At 47.4% G+C, this 21,403-nt stretch overlaps 1 protein-coding gene and 1 pseudogene across 3 annotated transcripts in view; one reads left to right on the forward strand and one right to left on the reverse strand.

The window, feature by feature from the left end:
- The window catches only part of LOC104140074 (lens epithelium-derived growth factor-like), a 34,287-nt gene extending 26,799 nt beyond the window's left edge, over window positions 1-7,488 (forward strand). For all 3 annotated transcript variants that reach the window (XM_068924595.1, XM_068924602.1, XM_068924603.1), the window contains one exon: window positions 6,774-7,488. In XM_068924595.1, coding sequence (XP_068780696.1) covers window positions 6,774-6,780 — 7 coding nt within the window. In that variant the 3' untranslated portion in view covers window positions 6,781-7,488. The remainder of the gene's footprint in view (window positions 1-6,773) is intronic.
- Window positions 1-21,403, reverse strand: part of LOC104145190 (lens epithelium-derived growth factor-like) — a 63,322-nt pseudogene that overhangs the window by 18,739 nt on the left and 23,180 nt on the right.

Genomic DNA, 21,403 nt, shown 5'->3' on the forward strand with positions numbered 1-21,403 from the left:
TGTTCCTCAAAGGTGAGTCTTGAGGAGGAGCAAGAGCCTTTCTCCTTCTATGAGAGGTCACCAGTTTCCAGCCTTCTTCAACAGTGTTATGATGTACCGTTTCACATGGCACAGAGTGTTGTGTATAAATACACACGCACACACACGTGTGCACGCATTCAAGGAAGCATACAAAAAAAACCCCTTTTGATATAATAAATGTCTTTAAAAAAAAAAGTAAAGATGGATTTAAATTTAAGTTTTAGGGAAAAAAAATTTCTTTGTAAATATCAAAAAGTTACTGAAAAGAGTATTTGACAGAAGGGAATTCTACAACTTCTCATTCCCAAGACATGCATCTATATTAGCCAGACACAAGGCTCCGACCCTTAATAGACAAAATTGAAGACCCTAGTATTAGCTTTAAGAAATATCTTCAATGAACTACTGTTCTTTACAATAAATATGTCAGTAAAGAGAAATATACCTTATCAACTTCATGCTGTCCTCCATCCTCTTCAGAATCAGAGGCTGATGCAGAACCCACTTGGGAAGCATTTCTCCTTTTTGGTTCGGTCTCTTTCTTTCCTTCTCTTCTATCAAATTCCGTTCTTGGTTTGTCTTCTTCCTTCTGACTCTCCTCATCTTTTTTCCCTTGTTTTTTGGGCTTTTCTTCCAGTCCTTTTTTCTTTGTCTTCTCCTCCTCGTGAACACTAAAACACAGTAAATTATTTAAGCTTCATATTCATTATCTATACCCAGCTTAAAACTGAACCTAGTTCTCTCAATTCAGTAAGATGTACTTTCTAGTTTTTACTAATGAATACCTCACCTGCACAAAGTTAGCTCATTCCTAGATGTTTAATTTCATAGGATCATAGGACAATTCAGGTTGGAAGGGGCTTCTGGAGGTCTCTTGTCCAACCCCCTGCACAAAGGTGGGTCAGCTATGAGGTCAGACCAGGTTACTCAGGGCTTTCTCCAGTTTGGTCTTGAAAACCTCCAAGGATGGAGACTGCACAACCTCTCTGAGCAACCTGCCCCACTGCTTGATTGTCCCCAGGGTGAAAAAGTATTTCCATACATCCAGTCTGAATCTCTCTTGTTTCAACTTATGCCTGTTGCCTCTCATCCTCCCACCATGCACCACTGAAGAGCCTGGCTCCTCCTCCTTGGTGACCTCCTTGTAGGTATTGGAAGGCTACTATTAGGCCCCCTAAGCCTTCTCTTCTCAAGGCTGAACAAGCCCAGTTTACTCAGCTCCTCTTCATAGGGCAAGTGCTCCAGCCCCTGACCAGCTTGGTGGCTCTCTGCTGGACTCACTCCATTTAGTCAGCATCTTTCTGATGTACTGTGGGACCCAAAACTGGACACAGTATTCTAGAGGTGGTCTAACGAGTGCTGAGTAGAGGGGAATAATCACTTCCCTCAATCTATGGCTATGCTCCTGTTCATACAGCCCAGGATGATGGTGGCCGCCTTTGATGCCAGGGCACGCTGTTGGCTCATGGTCAGCTTGTTGTCCACCAGGACCCCCAGGTCCTTTTCAGCAGAGCTGCTCCCCAGCCAGTCAGTCTCCAACCTGTACTGTTATCAGGGGTTCTTCCTTCCCAGGGGCAGGACTTGGCATTTGTCCTTGTTGAATTTCATGAGGTTCCTGTTGGCCCATTCCTTTAGCCTGTCTAGATCCCTCTGGATAGCAGCCCTGCCCTCGAGTGTACTGACTGGTCCTCCCAATCTGCTGTCATCTGCAAACTTGAAGAGAGTGCATTCCATCCCCTCCTCCAGATCATTGACAAAGATGTTAAGCAGGACAGGTCCCAGGATAGACCCCTGTGGTACTCCACTTATTACCAGCCTCCAGGTAGAGAACAACTGATTAACCACTATACCCTGAGCCAAATCATCCAACCACTTTTTTTACTTATCTGGTAGCATCTAGTAATTTTTTTAAAATTATAGTCTGTTGTCTATGTAAAAAATAAATATAATAGCACAGTGGCCCCAACCAAGCAAACACTAATGTATGTGCATAGACCCAAAACCACTGCAAGAAGTTAAGGCTTAGAAGTTCTTCATAAGCATAAATGTTTGCAGGCCTAGGGAATATTCAACAATGCTAATATTTTAAAATGATTTTCTGAAACATATTTAAGACATACCTAATGAAACTGCACATATGCTAACCTGTAGAAAATTATACAAATGCTCAACATTTCCTTCAATTACTAGAATTAAGGGCTTAGCACAAGAAATATATAGAATAAAAGTCTAATTCATATAGCAGATAAATAACAGATGGAGTTTCCCCAATGTGCAGAATCAACAGATTTTTTGAGACACAATTGTAAAAAGAGATTTGATATTTTAAGTTTCACATGATCTTCTTTTCTTCTCCACAAATACAGGGAAGTGGCACTGATATAGAAATAATCCAACAGAAAGATATACAATAGCCTTTGCAAAAGTTTTGCAAAATTATAAAGGTTTAGATCTTCTGTCTTATTCCAGAGCTTTACTACCTTGAGTTACTATGTATTAATTGCATAGGTTGTAAATAACTTCTACCAAAACAAACAATAACTGATATTGAGTACTACAAGGAAAACGGTGAGCAGGAACTCACAAGAACTCATCAAATGCAACCACTTGGGTTTACAATAAAGAAATACATTTTGTATAAAAAGCCAACTCACATGTCAGTTTCTGAAGGACAAGGTGGTTTCACCAATTTGGGTCTCCCTCTTGGTTTTGGAACCTTTACTTCAGTAGCTAGTTTATACAGAACGAACAGGTTAGTCTATAGCCACCACCCATTCCTTATCTAAAAGTACTGTTTCTCATGTCAACACATAGAAGCAACACTTGAGTCAAAGTTAGTAGGTTAAATATTCTATTATTCAAAATTCAAATGTTGCAACTGTGTATCAAAGTTTAATCAAGATCCCTTTGAAAAATTAAAAACTCAACCAATACTTTGGCAGTTTAAGATAGTAAATCTTAAATCATCTATTCCTGTGGCTTTTCTACCCTGTGCATTCAGAATGACCCTTCTCATGTTATGCAGCTAATAAAAATAAGCCTGAAACTAGAGAATCACAAATAAGTGTGTGTGGGGGGGAAGTAATTCAGTGTGCAAATCTGTTTTTATATATATATATATATATATACACATATACATATATATATATATATATAAAATCTATATTTATATATATATCTATCAGCCTATTTATTAGTAGTAGTTTTAGGAGCTTCATGGAGCTTCCATCACTTTCCCTAAGAGAAAATCAGTACCAAGAAATTCTGCCACCACACAGAGGTATACAGCACAACTTTCCATCTTCTCAATTTCACCATATTCCAGTGTTAAAGCAAGCTAAATAGTTTATCCACCTTTTCAACATTTATACCCTTCACATTCTGTAAAATGAAAACTTAGTACACTGCCATTACAGATTCAAATTTATGGAACGTGCTTATCTGCTATCCCCAGCGAACGTTCTGTTAGGAAAACAGCTAACAGCCCAGTGTTTGAAGTGCTGCTGGTATTAGTGTGGAGCACTGCTAAGCAAGAGATGCATGCATCATATTAATGTGAGAGAACGCTGTATAGTACATCATCTAGTAACACATTTCCCATAGGGTGCCAAAGCATCTCTTACAAAGGGCCTTTCCTGCTCTTACAGCGAATAGGTTGTATAAACATAAATAATTTCAAAGATAAGTAAAAAAAACTCACACACATTAAAATACTAAAAACGTACATTTCATAAATATAATGAAAGTGTGTGAAGTACTAAGGTAATACTTAATTTCCTCATATCTAGTCTTAATTAGCTTGCCTTGGAAGTTAATTGTGGTTGCGCTTTCTAAAAGTTATTTTCATAATGCTAGCAGCTACAAATGAGTATAAAGTATTAAATTATCTGTTTCCTAGACTACATACTCATATAGCATACTTAATTGCTCCAATAACCTTCCCCATGTTAGTAGTAAATGACAAATTCAAAACATTTCCTTCAAGAATACTTGCAAACTTGCCACAAGAATTCCAATTAAATCACTGTGCTACTTTCACAAACAACTACTGCAGAACTATTAGCAAAATGTTTGAAATTACACACTTTTAATAGCTATATTTCCTTCTCAGCTGTCTATCAATCTACAGAGATTTCTTCTAAACCTCTTTTCAGCTAAATCTCTCCAGCTCTTCACTTGTTTTTATTGTCATTTGAGCTCTACCTACAGAGGGTCTCCCTCCCCCACACATTTTTTTTTAACTCATGTTTTATGGATATTCTAACACAATTTAAGTATCAATTTTATACATCTTTGACTAATACAAACCTTCGTGAAGCCACAGTGCATAGAAATAAAGAGGTCTTATTGCATATTGTGCAAGTTAGCAGAATCCTATGGAGGCTTTCCTAAAGGTGATACTTGCACCTGGATACAATGATGAGCCTTATTTCAGATGACCCAGCACAAGCATTAACAATTTAAAGCTCTTTATGTGCTAAATATCTCAGGTTGAGATGTAGGATATTTTATCACTATAACTTTCCAGCAATACACACACGAAAATGTTTACAAAATAGTCTTTAGCATTAGGAAATGTTTTATGATACTTTAGGGACCTGAGGGCTGGGGGCAATAAATCCTCTGACCATCTCTATTAAGTTATTTTGTATGGGGGAAAAATAAATAAAATTCCTTTTTGTTTAAAGTTACCTGCTGGTCTTCCTCTTTTTGGGCTTATTTTTGGAGCCACAGCGACTGCAGTTGCTGCTGCTGCAGCTTCTTCAGCTTCAGTTTGTTTTTCAGCCTAATTTAAAGCAAGTAATTCACAAATTAAAGCCATGGACCCTCTCCCCATAGAGCAGCTATTTCTTACTTGCTTCCTAAAATATTGCGCATAGTTCTAAATTGCTAAAAAAAGACAAACCAGTTTAGTTGAGCGAGGATGCGTAAAAAGACCAATAGTTTCTGTTAGGCGGAGCCCAAATCTGGTAGCCTGATAGAGGTGATGCTGCTGCAGCTCCATGCCCTCAGGTCCAACCAGTAGCGAGGCTGAGAATGTATTCCCAGTAGGCACACACACAAGCACACATATGCAACACATACATACATATACACGTGGTCGGCCTCACAGATCAACACAGAAGCGCTCAGCAGTCACAGAAACACAAATAGCAACAACAGCCTCATCCTGTTCCCCTCTCTGGCTGATTAGGAGGAAGGTCCGTTAGTGGGACACGTATATACATATGTACAATGTGGATCCCTCCAGCAGCTGGGCTTAGACTCTCAGTCTGGATCCCTGGTCTCCCCAGTTGCTGGCACCTGGACATACGAGCCCCCAAGGCCCACAGCCCCACTCCAGTTGCTGGTACAGACCCCTTCATGCACAACATACACTGTGGATCTGTCCAGTAGCTGGTCCTGGATCCTCGCTCTTCCCGGGTGCCTCACCCCTAGAGACATGTGAGCACGCACACACCCAGGTCTCAGTTGACCCCCAAACACCACGCCCCCTCTGGCAGTTGGTGGGGACTCCCCAGGTCCTTCCAGTAGCAAATGCCCCTGTCGTCTCACCCTTAGAGAGCCACACACATACCTGATTCCCAGATCACTTAACCTACTCACTAGCTAGTCTGGCTTGGTATTTACTAGCAATCAAACACTGACAGTTGACAGTTTTTGCATTAAGAGTCCATTTATAAGCTTACCACTCTCACTGAACTGGTGCACCTTTCATGCTGAGAAATACATAAGCTGCACACGTTCTAAACTCAAGCAACCTACAAACTATGTTTCTGTCACGTGTAACTTGCTTGCATTCAATATTTTTCATAATTAAGCAATTGCATATGCAGTGTTAAATCGTTTAAAGGAGAGCCCGTTAAGCAGAGTAAACATGAACTTACAGAACACTCCTAAGCTCCAAGTACTGCATCTAAGCAATTGGTTGGAAAATGTCTTTTTCAAGTTGCAGACCTGTGCATTCAGTTCTGTACTTTAAGTATTGCTGTAACTTTACTCCATCTGTTAACTAGAGATAAGATGTTTTCATACCTTTTTGAATATGTACTTTAACAATCTGATCTGATAGCTAACCTTGCTTTGAGCAGGAGGTTGAAGTACATGACCTGAGGTCCCTTCCAATGTGAATTATTCCACAATTCTATGCATTCTAGAAAAGAATCTGTCCCAACTGATTGTGCTGAAGAACCACTTTCAATTGTGTTGGTAGGCATATAGGCTATTTCCTTAAGTCATCTTTTTAAAGTTCAGGGCATGTGTTGAATGATTCATGGGTACTAAGAAAAACTGTAGTTGGTGACCTATGTTAAATCAGCGTTATGCCTCACACTTATGTGAAAGAAAAGCCAAGGTCTTTTCTGCAACATTGTTCAATAAGCTGCTTTGTTTCTTTTTTGCCAACTGAGAGGATGAATAGCTGAGGATGTTGGCACAAATTTGGCAATAGACTGAGGAGGAACACCTGAATGGAATACAAATCAGATCCTGAATAACTGCAGTTCACAGCTCGACATGTTAACTTGAACTCAGTCGGTGTTTGCTTATCTTAAAGTGTGTGTGTGTGTGGGGGGGGTCATCTCAGCAGAGAAGCTGGCATCACTAACTGCTTCAGTCTTCCAAACGTCATCTACTGCTGATTGTGCATCAACACACTGAGATTCTAGTCTTATTCCAGGTCAATGAATTTTTAAATAAGACTTATGCCTAAAATTCTGTATATGGCTATTAACATTGCTTTATTTTTCTAGAACATGAGGTGAAGAGAGAGAGCTTGAAAATCCAAAGGAATCTTTCTTCAAACAAATGATGCCATTGGAGTCCTTTTTCTTTCTTTTTTTTTCTTTTTTTTAATACAAATTAGAGAGGATTAAGTTTTTAGTTTAAAATCTATAGACTGAAAGTTTAAAAAAAAGCATAATATTTTAATGGTAAATTTTGTGGAATAACAGCCCCTTTAATCTTCATTTTAAAAGTATTTAAATGCTTTGCTGATGATTTCATCCAGTATTAACAAGTAATACACATTTCAAAAACCTATTCAGAAAACAGGAGACGGTTGTAGTATTTTTTTTTATTACTACTGTATGTTTTTCCAGTTAATAGCAGGAAAGAGTGTAAATACTTTTTCAACTGCTTAATTGCTTCATTTCTATAAAACCTACCCTCTTCCTGTCATATTGACCTGTTCGTGTGTAGTTTTTCAACATGTGGCAGGATGGCTTTTCACTGTTTTGTACGATTTCGAAGCATCGTTTTTATAGCAGTTAATGTTAAAGTTTAGTTTTGTTTTTGTAAACTCATTGTACCAATTTCTGCTATGTGACTTTCTCATAGTATGCTTTTGGTATTATAGATGTGATACTAGGAAGAAATCTGGTGTTTTCACTGAACCTACTGATGATGCGCATTGGTCAGAAAACAATCTTGAATGATTTGTAAAAAATTAAAGTCTTTAAGAATCAACTTCTTTGTATCAGTTTAATGTTCAAGTTGTATAAATTAAGGCATTCATAGGGGCCATAACTGTTTGGAATGTCTGAATCAATGAAGTTAAGAGCTTTTCCTTGGCATAAGCTTTGGGATTTAGAATTTAGGTTTTCCAAAAAAACCCCAAAACCAACCAACCAACCAAACAAAAAAACTTGTAAAGATTTTTGAATGCAAGAAGTGAAGGAGACAGAAAAGAGCTACACTTATAAATTCTCTTAGCCCTGCCCCCACTCTCACTCAAATAATTAGATTGATATCAAAGGCCCACAGTTTGACCTTCAGTATGCTGCTCTGTAGTTGTTAGGGATATAACTTTTGTTAGATAAAGCACAAATAGGCAGGTGTTATGGGGGAGGGGGGGAACCCGCATGTAATTGGCAGAAGTAGCAGAACTAAGCTTATACAAGAATATCTGCCCGGCGCCTCACTACACCAATCAACGAGCAACAGTTGAGGGGTCCACCAACCAGCAAAGATGAAACAATCTGGAAGGTGCCCTCCACCTCATAAACCTCATCCACCTTGGCCCGAAGCGGGGGCATGACTCTACCTTTGGGGATGCCTGGGACCAAGCTCGCGCAGCCAGAACCAACACGCTCAGCACCCTACTCCTCCTGACCCCTGAAAACCACTGCTCCTATCAGCGAGGAAAGGGGAAATAGAGATGGCCACATGACGAGTGCTACTTGGAGTAAATGGACAGCCCTGATTACCCAGTGGGCTCAGATGGGGAAACAGAAATGTCTGGGCCTGGTAGAAGAGCTGATGGAATGGCCCCAAAATTGCGATTTTGGGGCATCACCTGAGGTATCACCATGCGCTCAAGAAGCCCTGGAATATGACAAGCTATCCAAAGAAGAGCGACAATATGTGCTGTTCACTGACGGTTCTTGTCGACTTATTGGCAATCGGAGAAGATCGAAAGCTGCCGTTTGGAATCCTGTCTAACAGGTGATAAAAACAGATGAAGGTGAAGGACAATCGAGTCAGTTTGCAGAAGTCCAAGCTATGAGACCGGCCATCGATGTAGCATCACCTATTGCTGGGCAAGAGACCGAGGGGGTGGACTTGTCTAAAGATGCCATTATACGCATAACAAAGGACTGAAATTTGTGCATTAGTGAAAAAAGCTAAACAACAAAAAAACATTGAAGCACGAAGGACGACATTTAAACTACCAATTTGGAGATGCGTGGCAAGTAGACTACATTGGACCTTTGTACAGGACTAGTAGAGGGCATCAATATGTCCTAACCATGGTAGAAATGACTACGGGCTGGCTGAAGACTTACCCAGTGGCCCATGCCACTGCTAAAAGCACAATAGTAGGTCTTGAAAAACAAACGTTGTGGGGACATGATACACCCGAAAGAACTGAGTCTGACAATGGCTCTCATTTCAAAAATGAAATAATAAAGTTAGGGACAGATGAACATGGAATTGACTGGGTATACCATATCCCCTATTATCCCCAGGCATCGAGACAGGTAGAACAGCATAACGGACTCCTGAAAACTATTCTACGAGCCCTGGAAAAAAGGGATATGAGAAATTGGGATGTTAATTTGGCAGAAGCCACTTGGCTTGTGAACACTCGAGGGGCATCGTCCTGACCCGGCCAAGCCCAGGCTAGACCTGTGTTACTGCCCTAAGTCCGACTCTCCCCCTTTAGATTGAAGGCTTGAGACATAACTGATCGAGATGGTTATAATGTTTATTGATTAAGTGACACACCTTAAAAAAAAAAACTAATAATACTCTAATTGGCTAATAAACACACCACTTATTAGTAATATTGCTGCACAATTACATTGCTGCAAGCAATACTGAGTTACAATTCTATTGCTTATTATTAGTATTATTATTGATACGCAGTTATATTACTATAAAGAAAGCATATAAATCACACACACAAGGCAATAGAATTGCAACTTAATAGCGCTTTCCTCCTGCACTTAATAGTAAGGTACAAGTCTATCCCTCCATACAAGTTTATCCCTTTTTACTTCACCCTCCCACACCAAGTCTTTCGGACACAGATCTGATGGAGAGTCCAGCGGTTTGTCCAAGGGGGTTCCCTCCAGCGTCCCAGGGGGCTTGGGCCTGCAGGTCAGCTTCACCACCGTCTGTAGGCGTCCACGCTCCTACCATCGCAAGATCTCCCAGTTCTTTGTTCTCCACCTGATTTTTATACCTTATTCCCCGCCCGCCCCCCTTTTTTTCCTCTTTTCCTGAACCCACCTTTTCACCACCCCTGCTCCTCCTTTTCTCTGCCCAAACTCCTCCCAAATAAACAACCCACTCCTAATTGCGTTTTCCTCATTGGTCCCACTTCTGTTACATCTGTACCCAAATTCAGTGTTTCCAACACTGTTACCTAGGCAATTTCGGCCTAATATGGTATTACTTATACCAGTTATCCAGATGAAGGCAGTTATCCAGATGCAGTTATCCAGATGAAGGCAGCCTTGCATCTCAAGACTCCCTTCTGACCTTACGGTTCATGCTGGTTTTATTTCATTTCCATTATATGCTTTTTGGACAGAATTATCTTACTTTAGCCTTGATACCCCTACGTACTCCTAATTAAGCACAAGCAGTTTGCATACCAGAGCAACAACATAGCCCAGTTAGTACTCACACCATACTTCTGTCCTTGAACAGTTTTCATCACACCTCTGGTTCCCATCAGAGGCCTTAGCTAGTTTTGAAGCCTAGTAGTCCAGCAGGACCTCTGGCTCACAACCTGTCAGAAGGATGGAGATCTCCTCTCAGATGGAGACAAGGCGCCCGTCATGACAGGCCGTGATTGGATGGGAACAAAGGTTTGGACGGTCATCCCCTTAGGGAAAGGGAAAACACAGAGGGGGGTAGCGTTTGCACATGGACCAAGACATACAGCACGGGTAATGTTACAAAACAGGAAAGTTATCTACACACACACACAGAGTCTGTAATTAACCCCCTGTGAACCTCACTGTATACAGGAAGATGAACCCTATTTTGGTATGGACAGCAGTCTGGACTTTGACCATAACAGTGGCACAAACAATGACACCCCCCCCCTCCCCAGTGCCAGCTGCAAGCTACTTTGCCACTGCAGAATGAGAGCGAAACATATGAAATGAACCGTTAAAAAAAATATTGGAGGATTTGTGGTATGGTGGGAAATTGAAGGGGAATGTGTTACTGTACATGGGGCAGGGATATGCTGGATAATAATACAACCCAGTTAACTCTGAACAGCACCCAGAATGGCGCAAGTAAAAATGGAGCCTGGTACGTAGGATATATTAGTGAACATAAGGACTTCTCACCAGTATGATGACTAGACTTAACTGGACCACCAACTTCATGAGCATTTATAAAAGGACCCAAAACAATCTAAGATTAGAATTTAAATATAATGAGACCCTATCTAATGGAAGAAACACAAACCAAACTAGCAACTTAACCTCCATATTATCTTGGCAAAAAGGATACAGTAAGCCCCACAATCTGTAGCACCACCTTCCGTTATCTTTGACCATAGGAAAGTGGCAAACTTTACTTGGGGTAACCCAATAAGAGAAAGAGTACCCACATCAGGTGGGATTGGAATGCAGGTCAACACAATACCACCTGTACCCTTTTTATTATAGGGGTTCAACATGCCATGTTCCCTGAACATGACATTCACAGAAGAACTAAAAGAGACATATCAGGAATGCCAGGACTTGGAGGAGTTGCCCTAAACACCATGGATATCCAAGCCCTCCAAGCCTGGCTGCAACTGGTTGGACAACTAGCCTCTCAGCACTTTGAGGGGCTAGCTAAAGCTGCTAGCCAATTAGAAACGGCTGACCTCCAATTGCACTCAATAGAAAGAAAGATCTGGGCAGCAGTGGCAGTGAAAAAAACGGTCTAAGACTATTTCTACTGGTGTCCAGAGTGCCTCTTTGGACACCACCTGCCAGAGTATGCAACTGGCCACTTTACTAGTAATGAACAAGAATGGTTAATCTGCAAAGGAAAATATTGGGATAGCGTAGCCCGTATGTTACATCTTCCTAAGATGAGCTACACACCCAAGATGCCGGGGCAGTTCTGAGAATTAGGTGGACAGACCGACCTGCGTGGACTACATATGTCCAAGGGGTGGCATTACCAGTCATAATGGCTGGTCGGTTATGGACACATAGCTTGACGTCCCCATGGCTATGGATGGACAGTGAACGAAACAAAACTGTCCCTGTAGATATTTGAGGGTGTGAGGAATGGGACCATAAGAAGTGGATATGTACACAAGAACCCCCGACTATGACTAACTCTTGTGCAAGTAGCAGAACTCAAGGTATCTGCACCCTTATATCTTTTAGGGAAAAACAATTCGTAACTACTAATTCGTGTAGTGTCTGTAGATCTGCCAGTGGAGTGGGAAGATGGAACATGCTCATTCCCGCCTGTGCAAGAATGTAAAACCAGTGCTACTGTGGCTATAATTGGTAACCACACCCATCATGCCCCAGCTGACATCACTTGAGTAGTTAGGCCAATGTTGGAGGCCCTTGGTTTGACCTTTGGTATGTTGCTCTGTAGTTGCTAGGGATGTAACTTTTGTTAGATAAAGCACAATTAGGCATGTGTTATGGGGGGGGGGGGGGAATGCGTAATTGGCAGAAATAGCAGAACTAAACTTACTTATACAAGAATACTTGCCCAGCAACTTGCTGTACCAATCAATCAACGAGTAACAGCTCGGAGCAGTCCACCAACCAGCAAAGATCAAACAATCTGGAAGGTGCTCTCCACCTCATAAACCTCATCCACCTCAGCCCGAATGAGGGGCATGACTCTACCTTTGGGGACGCCTGACTGCGGAGGACCTCCAGGGGCGCCTAGGAGCAAGCTCGCACAGCCAGAACCAACACACTCAGCACCCTACTCTTCCCAACCACTGACAACTGCTGCTCCTGTCAGCGAGGAAAGAGGAAGTGGAGATAACCACTTTTCTGTAACTTTGTAGCGTTCTTTGCATTCTTAATCACTCTTTCACAGAGGCAATAAATGTCCAAACTCCTTCACACGGATCCAATTATTGTGTAGCAATTAAAGCGTGCGCTTAATCTGTCCTGACCTAAAACATGACAACAACACACAGTACTGAGGGCAAAAAGGTAGATTCCAGTTCACATAAATACTGGATAGCCTAGTACTTTAAGAACAAAAAAATTAAATCTTTGCCCACTACATAAACTTGTAGCCTTGTCAGTACCAAAAGCATCAAAACTGTAGTTATAACTCATGCCACTGACAGGGGGATGGATGGATGCAAGTGGTACCAGATTTAAAAACAAGCAAAAAACTTACAGGAGAAGTTTTCAAAGACATTTGTCAGCTGAATAGAGCTGCACATGCATGACAGAGGAAATCATCTTGGGCCTGGAAGCCATTTTTTTATGCCAAAGAACCAGAAAGTTTGAGTGCTTGAAAAAAAAAAAATCAAAACAAATGAGATCTCTCAGAGTGTCATCTGCGAGGTTTTTGTCCCTTTGGGAAGCTAAAAATAACACCCACACAATCTTTTGGCTCTTCAGTGTCTCAGGTTGGAGGCTGGACTTTTAATAAGGTATTCTTTAAATTCTGTTTTTTTTAAAAGACTCAAGTCATTTTCATAAGGATATACAAATGCCGTATCTTTATCTTTCTGAGACAAATGATATTCAGTATGCTAACGATTCATGGCATAACACACTAAGGCCATGGTTATACCTTCCTACTTATCTCTGCTGCCAGCACTAATGCAAGCAAGTTGAATCAGGAAATGGCTTCAACTTAAAATTAGACTTTACCCCACTTTATTCTAGTTTTCGGCTGGATCAACTCCCTGATCTGGCTTGCTGTGTTGCTACATGAACATTAATGCTGGCACAAGAAGTGCAGGCAGCTGCACCCCTTTTTTCAGAAGCAGCCAAATTGAAGCAACTACATAAGCATGGCCTCATGAAAAGGGACAGTATTTCAAGTGTTGGATTCAGTATTATGAAGATGTTAACAGAAATTTTGGGGGCCTTCAAAGGAGATTTTGTTAGTGGTTTAACAACAGTTTACTCCTTAACATTTCTTATTTACGCTAAACTACTTAGGAAAAGATGGGAGCTTCCTACCTTGCATCAAGTTCAAACACAGAATCAATGACTATCCAATAAGAAAATACCTTCAAATCCAGATTCTAATAAAGTAAGATAATTAAGCATAGTGTTACCTTTCTCTTTCGTCCTCTTCTAGCAACTTTAGGAAAACATTTATCATTTGTTTTCATCACATCCTATAAAGACAAGAAAAAACAAAGACATTCTTAGCAAACCTAAGATATAGTTTAAATGATCAGGAATTTCTCAGGGAAATCTCATAACTGAAGTTTCTGATATACAATTTAGGCAAAAATTTCATCACATATATCAAGACACTTTCTGTTACTAAATATCATTACATTAAAGTTTGCTCTCCGACAGTATCTCTAATTCCCATTAGCTTCAATGAGAAGTATAAACATAGCTAAATACATATGAAATTTTATATTTTAAACCATTCCCAAGACAGTCACGCTGCTAGCAACTGTAGCTTCTAAGTATTTGAAGATGCAGTTGTAAGTCAAAGTACATAGTATTAAAGTGAGCTTCTTTAGGTTAAAAAAGTAACCTTCCACATACTTCATTACTGGGTTTTTCAAAAGGGGTATCATCTCCCTTTGTAGGATCCATCTCTTGGTCTTCTGCAGGTAAGTTATTATCCTGTTTAGCAGATGACTGAAAATGGAAAAATCAACATGGAGTTACTTAATTTATAGAAAAATAGATGTGAAAGAGGGAATAAATTCATCACTATCAAGCTGCTTTGCACTTTCAGTTTAAATAGTTTAAGTCTATACATGCACACTGCTTCTTTAGATACACATCAAGAGCCCAAAATCCAACATTTTCATTTTCATATGAGTACCTCTTTCTCTCTCTCATATTTACAGTTGTCAGAACAGGTCAAAAATATTGCAACGTACCCTGATGGAATGACAAAAAAAATACACCAGCACTTATTTTATTCCATTTTGCATTCATGATAACGTGATTACATTTCTCCATATCAGTACTTCTAAATGTTCATACCAACATTCAAGATTCATCTGGACCACTGCTTCTCTATGTACATGTACATGGATAAGAGTCATGGATCAGAACTAGCAAACCTGATCATTGCATTGTGTAGAGACCTTGTGCAATAGACTACAAACAAGGAATTTAATGGTTTGTGAGCTAGAATTAGAGAACACTGATCATTAGTAAGTGAATGTTTACAATGCTGTGCCTTAAAAACAACAAAACAGAAAAAAAACCCTTTAGAATAAAGACAGAGAGAGACAGAGACAGACAGACAGACAGAGCAACAGAGACAGAGAAAAAAAGACAGAGAGAGAGACAGGGACAGGGACAGGGACAGGGACAGACAGAGACAGACAGAGACGGAGAGACAGACAAAAAGACAGACAGAGAGAAGACAGAGACAGTGACAGCCAGAGAGAGCGACAGCCAGAGACAAAGAGATGCCCACAGACAAAAAGAGAAAGACAGAGACAGCCAGCGACAGAGACAGCCACAGCCAGAGACAGCCAGAAAGACAGAGAGAGAAACAGAGACAGAGACAATCACAGACAGAGACTGAAACAGAGACAGACACAGAGACAGAGAGAGGAAGAGACAGAGACAGCAAGAGACAGAAAGAGACAGAGAAAGACAGAGAAAGAGACAGAGACGGCCAGAGACTGAGACGGCCAGAGACAGACAAAGACAGTCAGACATAGGCAGAGACAGAGAGACAGACAAAAAGACAGAGCGAGAGAGAGCGACAGAGACAGAGACAGCCAGAGACCGAGACAGTGACAGTGACAGCCAGCAACAGCGAAAGAGATGCCCACAGACAGCCAGAGACAGCCAGATACAAAGATAGAGACAGAGACAGCCAGGGACAGAGACAGAGACAGCCAGAGACAGCCAGAGACAGAGAGAGGGAGCGACAGAGACAGAGAGACAGTCACAGACACAGAGACAGCCAGAGGCAGAGACAGGCAGAGACAGAGACTGAAACAGAGACAGACACAGAGACAGAAAGAGAAAGAGACAAAGACAGCAAGAGACAGACAGAGACAGAGAAAGACAGAGAAAGAGGCAGAGACAGTCAGACATAGGCAGAGACAGAGACAAACAAAAAGACAGAGAGAGAGAGAGTGAGCGCGACGGGCAGAGACAGGCAGAGAGAGAGAAATCCAGGAACAGACAGAGAAATAGACAGAGACAGCAACAGCGACAGCCAGAGACAGAGATGCCCAAAGACAGAAAGAGACAGGCAGACACAAAGACAGCCAGAGACAGGAAGAGAGAGGCAGAGACAGACAGAGACAGAAAGACAGAGAGAAACAGAGACAGCCAGAGAGAGACAGAGACAGACAGCCAGAAACGGACACAGAGATGGACAGACAGACAGACACAGACGCAGAGGCAGAGACGGCCAGAGACAGGCAGAGACAGCCAGAGAGACAGAGACAGCCAGACAGAAACAGAGACAGCTAGAGACCGCCAGAGACCGAGACTGCCAGAGACAGCCAGAAAAAGAGAGACAGAGACAGACAGAATGAGAGAGAGAATGAGACAGAATGAGACAGAGACAGAGAGAGACAGAGACCAACAGGGACAGAGAGAGAGAGACAGAGATGGAGACGAACAGAGACAGTGACAGACACAGACAGAGACACAGAGACCGCCAGAGAGAGCCAGAGACAGGCAGAGAAAGAGAGAGAGCCAGAGCCAGAGCCAGAGCCAGAGCCAGATCGAGACAGGAAGAGACAGGAAGAGACAGAGACAGCTAGAGATAGGCAGAGACAGAGAGAGACAGAGAGAGAGAGGGACAGAGACAGGCAGAGACAGAGACAGCAAGGGGCAAACAGAGAGAGAGACAGCGACAGTGACAGAGAGACAGCGACAGCGACAGACAGCATCAGCCAGCGACAGCGACAGACAGCGACAGCGACAGACTCAGACAGAGAGAGAGGGACAGAGAGAGAGACAGAGATAGCCAGAGACAGCCAGAGACAGAGACCCAGAGGGATAAGATTAAGACAGACAGAGCCAGAGACAAACACAGCCAATCAGCGACAGAGACAATCAGAGAGAGAAAGAAACAGAGACAGCCAGAGACAGAGAGCCAGAGACAGAGATTGATAGGGATAGACAGGGACAGAGACAGCCAGAGACGGACACAGAGATGGACAGACAGAGACAGAAACAGACACAGACACAGAGACGGCCAGAGACAGGCAAAGACGGCCAGAGATAGCCAGAGAGCCAAAGACAGACAGCCAGACAGAGACCACCAGAGACAGCCAGAGACCACCAGAGACAGAGACTGCCAGAGATAGCCCAAGACAACCAGAAAAAGAGACAGCTAGAACGAGACAGAGATAGAATGAGACAGAGACCGAGACACAGACAGAGACTGCCAGAGGCAGACGGAGAGACGGAGGCCGACGGAGAGACGGAGGCAGACAGAGACTGCCAGAGACCGACCGAGACCGACTGAGATTGCCAGAGACTGAGAGAGAGATTGCCAGAGACAGCCCAAGACAGCCAGAAAAAGAGAGAGACAGACAGAGACAGAGCCAGGCAGAGATACAGAGAGCCAGACAGACCCAGACCCAGACCCAGACCGACAGAGACAGAGATCGCTAGAGACAGAGATCGCTAGAGACAGCCCAAGACAGCCAGAAAAAGAGAGAGACAGAGGCAGAGGCAGACAGAGGCAGACAGAGGCAGAGACTGCCAGAGACAGGCAGAGAAAGAAAGAGACAGGGACAAAGTGAGACAGAGAAAAAGACAGAGAGACAGAGAGACAGAGACAGATAGACACACAGACACAGCCAGAGACAGAGAGCACCAGGGACAGCCAGAGACGGGCAGAGACAGGCAGAGACCGAGACAGGCAGAGACAGACAAAGACAGAGACAGAGACAGTCAGAGAAAGACAGGGACAGAGACAGACACAGACACAGAGACAGGGTGACAGAGAGAGAGACAGAAAGTGATAGACAAGGACAGACAGAGAGAGACAGACAGACATAGACAGAGACAGACAGAGAAAGAGACAGAGACAGAGGCTAAGAGAGAGAGAGACAGAAGAAGAAACAGAAACAGACAGACAGAGACAGAGAGAGACAGAGAAAGACAGAGACAGAGAGAGAGACAAGCAGAGAGATACAGAGAGAGAGGAAGACAGAGACAGAGGGATACAGAGACAGAGACAGAAAGCGACAGGAAGTGACAGAAAGAGACACAGTCAGACAGCCAGGCAGAGACAGCCAGAGACAGCGACAGAGAGAGGGATAGCCAGAGACAGAGAGCCAGGGACAGCCAGAGACAGCCAGAGACAGAGAGAGAGACAGAGACAGGCAGAGACAGTAAGAGACAGAGACAGTGTCAGAGACAGAGACAACCAGACAGAGACCGAGAGAGAGAGCCAGAGAGAGAGCTGGAGAGTGGGGGGAGGGGGAGAGAGAGGGGGGGAGAGAGAGGGGGGGGAGAGAGAGGGTGGGGAGAGGGTGGGGAGAGAGAGGGGAGAGAGAGAGGGGGGAGAGAGGGGGGAGAGGGGGGGAGAGAGGGGGGAGAGAGGGGGGAGAGAGGGGGGAGAGAGGGGGGAGAGAGGGGGGAGGGGGGAGAGCGGGGGGGAGAGAGGGGGGGAGGGGGGGAGGGGGGGAGAGGGCGGGGGGAGAGGGGGGAGGGGGGAGAGGGGAGGAGAGGGGGGGAGAGGGGAGGAGAGGGGGGAGAGGGGGGGAGAGGGGAGGAGAGGGGGGAGAGGGGAGGAGAGGGCGGGGGGGAGAGGGCGGGGGAGAGAGGGGGGAGAGAGGGGGGAGAGGGGGGAGAGGGGGGGAGAGAGGGGGGAGAGGGGGGGAGAGAGGGGGGGAGAGGGGGGAGAGGGGAGGAGGGGAGGAGGGGGGGGAGAGGGAGGAGAGGGGGGGGGAGAGGGGGGAGAGGGGGGAGAGGGGAGGAGAGGGGAGGAGAGGGGGGGGAGAGAGGGGGGAGAGAGGGGGGAGAGAGGGGGGAGAGAGGGGGGAGAGAGGGGGGAGAGAGGGGGGAGGGGGAGAGAGGGGGGAGGGGGAGAGAGGGGGGGGAGAGGGGGGGAGAGGGGGAGAGAGGGGGGAGAGAGGGGGGAGAGAGGGGGGAGAGAGGGGGGAGGGGGAGAGAGGGGGGGGAGAGGGGGGGAGAGGCGGGGAGAGGGGGGGAGAGGGGGGGAGAGGGGGGGAGAGAGGGGGGACAGAGGGGGGAGGGGAGAGAGAGGGGGGAGAGAGGGGGGAGAGCGGGGGGAGAGAGGGGGGAGAGAGGGGGGAGAGGGGAGAGGGGGACGAGGGGGGAGAGCGGGGGGGGGAGAGAGGGGGGAGAGAGGGGGGAGAGAGGGGGGAGGGGAGAGAGAGGGGGGAGAGAGGGGGGAGGGGAGAGAGAGGGGGGAGAGAGGGGGGAGAGCGGGGGGAGAGAGGGGGGAGAGAGGGGGGAGGGGGAGGGGAGGGGGGGAGGGGAGAGAGGGGGGAGAGAGGGGGGGAGAGAGGGGGGGAGGGGGGAGAGGGGGGAGGCGGGGGGAGAGAGGGGGGAGGAGGGGGGAGGGGGGGGAGAGGGGGGAGAGGGCAGGGGAGAGGGCGGGGGGAGGGGGGGGAGAGAGGGGAGAGGGGGGGAGAGAGGGGGAGAGAGGGGGGAGAGAGGAAGGCGGGGGGAGAGGGCGGGGGGAGAGGGGGGGAGAGAGGGGGAGAGGGGGGGAGAGAGGGGGGAGAGAGGGGGGAGAGAGGGGAGAGGGGGGGAGAGAGGGGGGAGAGAGGGGGGGAGACAGGGGGGAGAGAGGGGAGAGGGGGGGAGAGAGGGGGGAGAGAGGGGGGGAGAGAGGGGGGAGAGAGGGGGGAAAGAGGAGGAGAGAGGGGGAGAGAGGGCGGGAGAGAGGGGGGATAGAGGGGGGAGAGAGGGGGGAGAGAGGGCGGGAGAGGGCGGGAGAGAGGGGGGATAGAGGGGGGAGAGGGGGGGAGAGAGGGCGGGAGAGGGGGGAGGGGGGGAGAGAGGGGGGAGAGGGGAGAGAGGGGAGAGATGGGGGGAGAGGGGGAAGAGGGGGGGAGAGAGCGGGGGAGAGGGGAGAGAGGGGAGAGATGGGGGGAGAGGGGGAAGAGGGGGGGAGAGAGCGGAGGGGAGAGAGATGGGGGGAGAGGGGGAGAGAGGGGGAGAGGGGGGGGAGAGGGGGAGAGAGGGGGGGAGAGAGGGGGGAGAGCGGGGGGAGAGCGGGGGAGGGGGGGAGAGGGGGGGAGAGGGGGGGAGAGGGGGAGAGGGGGGAGGGGGAGAGAGGGGGGGAGAGAGGGGGGGAGAGGGGGGAGAGAGAGGGGGGAGAGAGGGGGGAGAGAGGGGAGAGGGGGGGAGAGGGGGGAGAGAGGGGGGAGGGAGGAGGAGAGAGGGGGAGAGAGGGCGGGAGAGAGGGGGGGAGAGAGGGGGGAGAGAGGGGGGAAAGAGGAGGAGAGAGGGGGAGAGAGGGCGGGAGAGAGGGGGGAGAGCGGGGGGAGAGCGGGGGGAGGGGGGGAGAGGGGGGGAGAGGGGGGGGAGAGGGGGAGAGGGGGGAGGGGGGAGAGAGGGGGGGAGGAGAGGGGGGGAGAGGGGGGAGAGAGAGGGGGGAGAGAGGGGGGGAGAGAGGGGAGAGGGGGGGAGAGGGGGGAGAGAGGGGGGAGGGGGGGAAAGAGGAGGAGAGAGGGGGAGAGAGGGCGGGAGAGAGGGGGGAGAGAGGGGGGAAAGAGGAGGAGAGAGGGGGAGAGAGGGCGGGGATAGAGGGGGGAGAGGGGGGGAGAGAGGGCGGGAGAGGGGGAGGGGGGGGAGAGAGGGGGGAGAGGGGAGAGAGGGGAGAGATGGGGGGAGAGGGGGAAGAGGGGGGGAGAGAGCGGGGGAGAGAGGGGAGATGGGGGGAGAGGGGGAGAGAGGGGGAGAGGGGGGGGAGAGGGGGAGAGAGGGGGGGAGAGAGGGGGGGAGCGGGGGGAGAGCGGGGGAGGGGGGGAGAGGGGGGGAGAGGGGGGGAGAGGGGGAGAGGGGGGAGGGGGAGAGAGGGGGGAGAGGGGGGAGAGGGGGGAGAGAGAGGGGGGAGAGAGGGGGGAGAGAGGGGAGAGGGGGGGAGAGGGGGGAGAGGGGGGGAGGGGGGGAAAGAGGAGGAGAGAGGGGGAGAGAGGGCGGGAGAGAGGGGGGGAGAGAGGGGGGAGAGAGGGGGGAAAGAGGAGGAGAGAGGGGGAGAGAGGGCGGGAGAGAGGGGGGATAGAGGGGGGAGAGAGGGGGAGAGAGGGCGGGAGAGGGCGGGAGGAGGGGGATAGAGGGGGGAGAGGGGGGGAGAGAGGGGGGGAGAGGGGGGAGGGGGGGAGAGAGGGGGGAGAGAGGGGGGAGAGAGGGGGAGATGGGGGGAGAGGGGGGAGAGGGGGAGAGAGGGGAGATGGGGGAGAGGGGGAGAGAGGGGGGGAGGGGAGAGAGGGGGGGAGAGGAGGCGGGGGGAGAGCGGGGGAGGGGGGGAGAGGGGGGAGAGGGGGGGGAGAGGGGGAGAGGGGGGAGGGGGAGAGAGGGGGGGAGAGAGGGGGGGAGAGGGGGGAGAGAGAGGGGGGAGAGAGGGGAGAGGGGGGGAGAGGGGGGAGAGAGGGGGAGGGGGGGAAAGAGGAGGAGAGAGGGGGAGAGAGGGCGGGAGAGAGGGGGGAGAGGGGGGGAGAGAGAGGGGGGAAGAGGAGGAGAGAGGGGGAGAGAGGGCGGGAGAGAGGGGGGATAGAGGGGGGAGAGAGGGGGAGAGGAGGGCGGGAGAGGGCGGGTGAGAGGGG

The sequence above is a fragment of the Struthio camelus genome, chromosome W, assembly GCF_040807025.1.
Source record: "Struthio camelus isolate bStrCam1 chromosome W, bStrCam1.hap1, whole genome shotgun sequence".
Taxonomy (NCBI): Eukaryota; Metazoa; Chordata; class Aves; order Struthioniformes; family Struthionidae; genus Struthio; species Struthio camelus.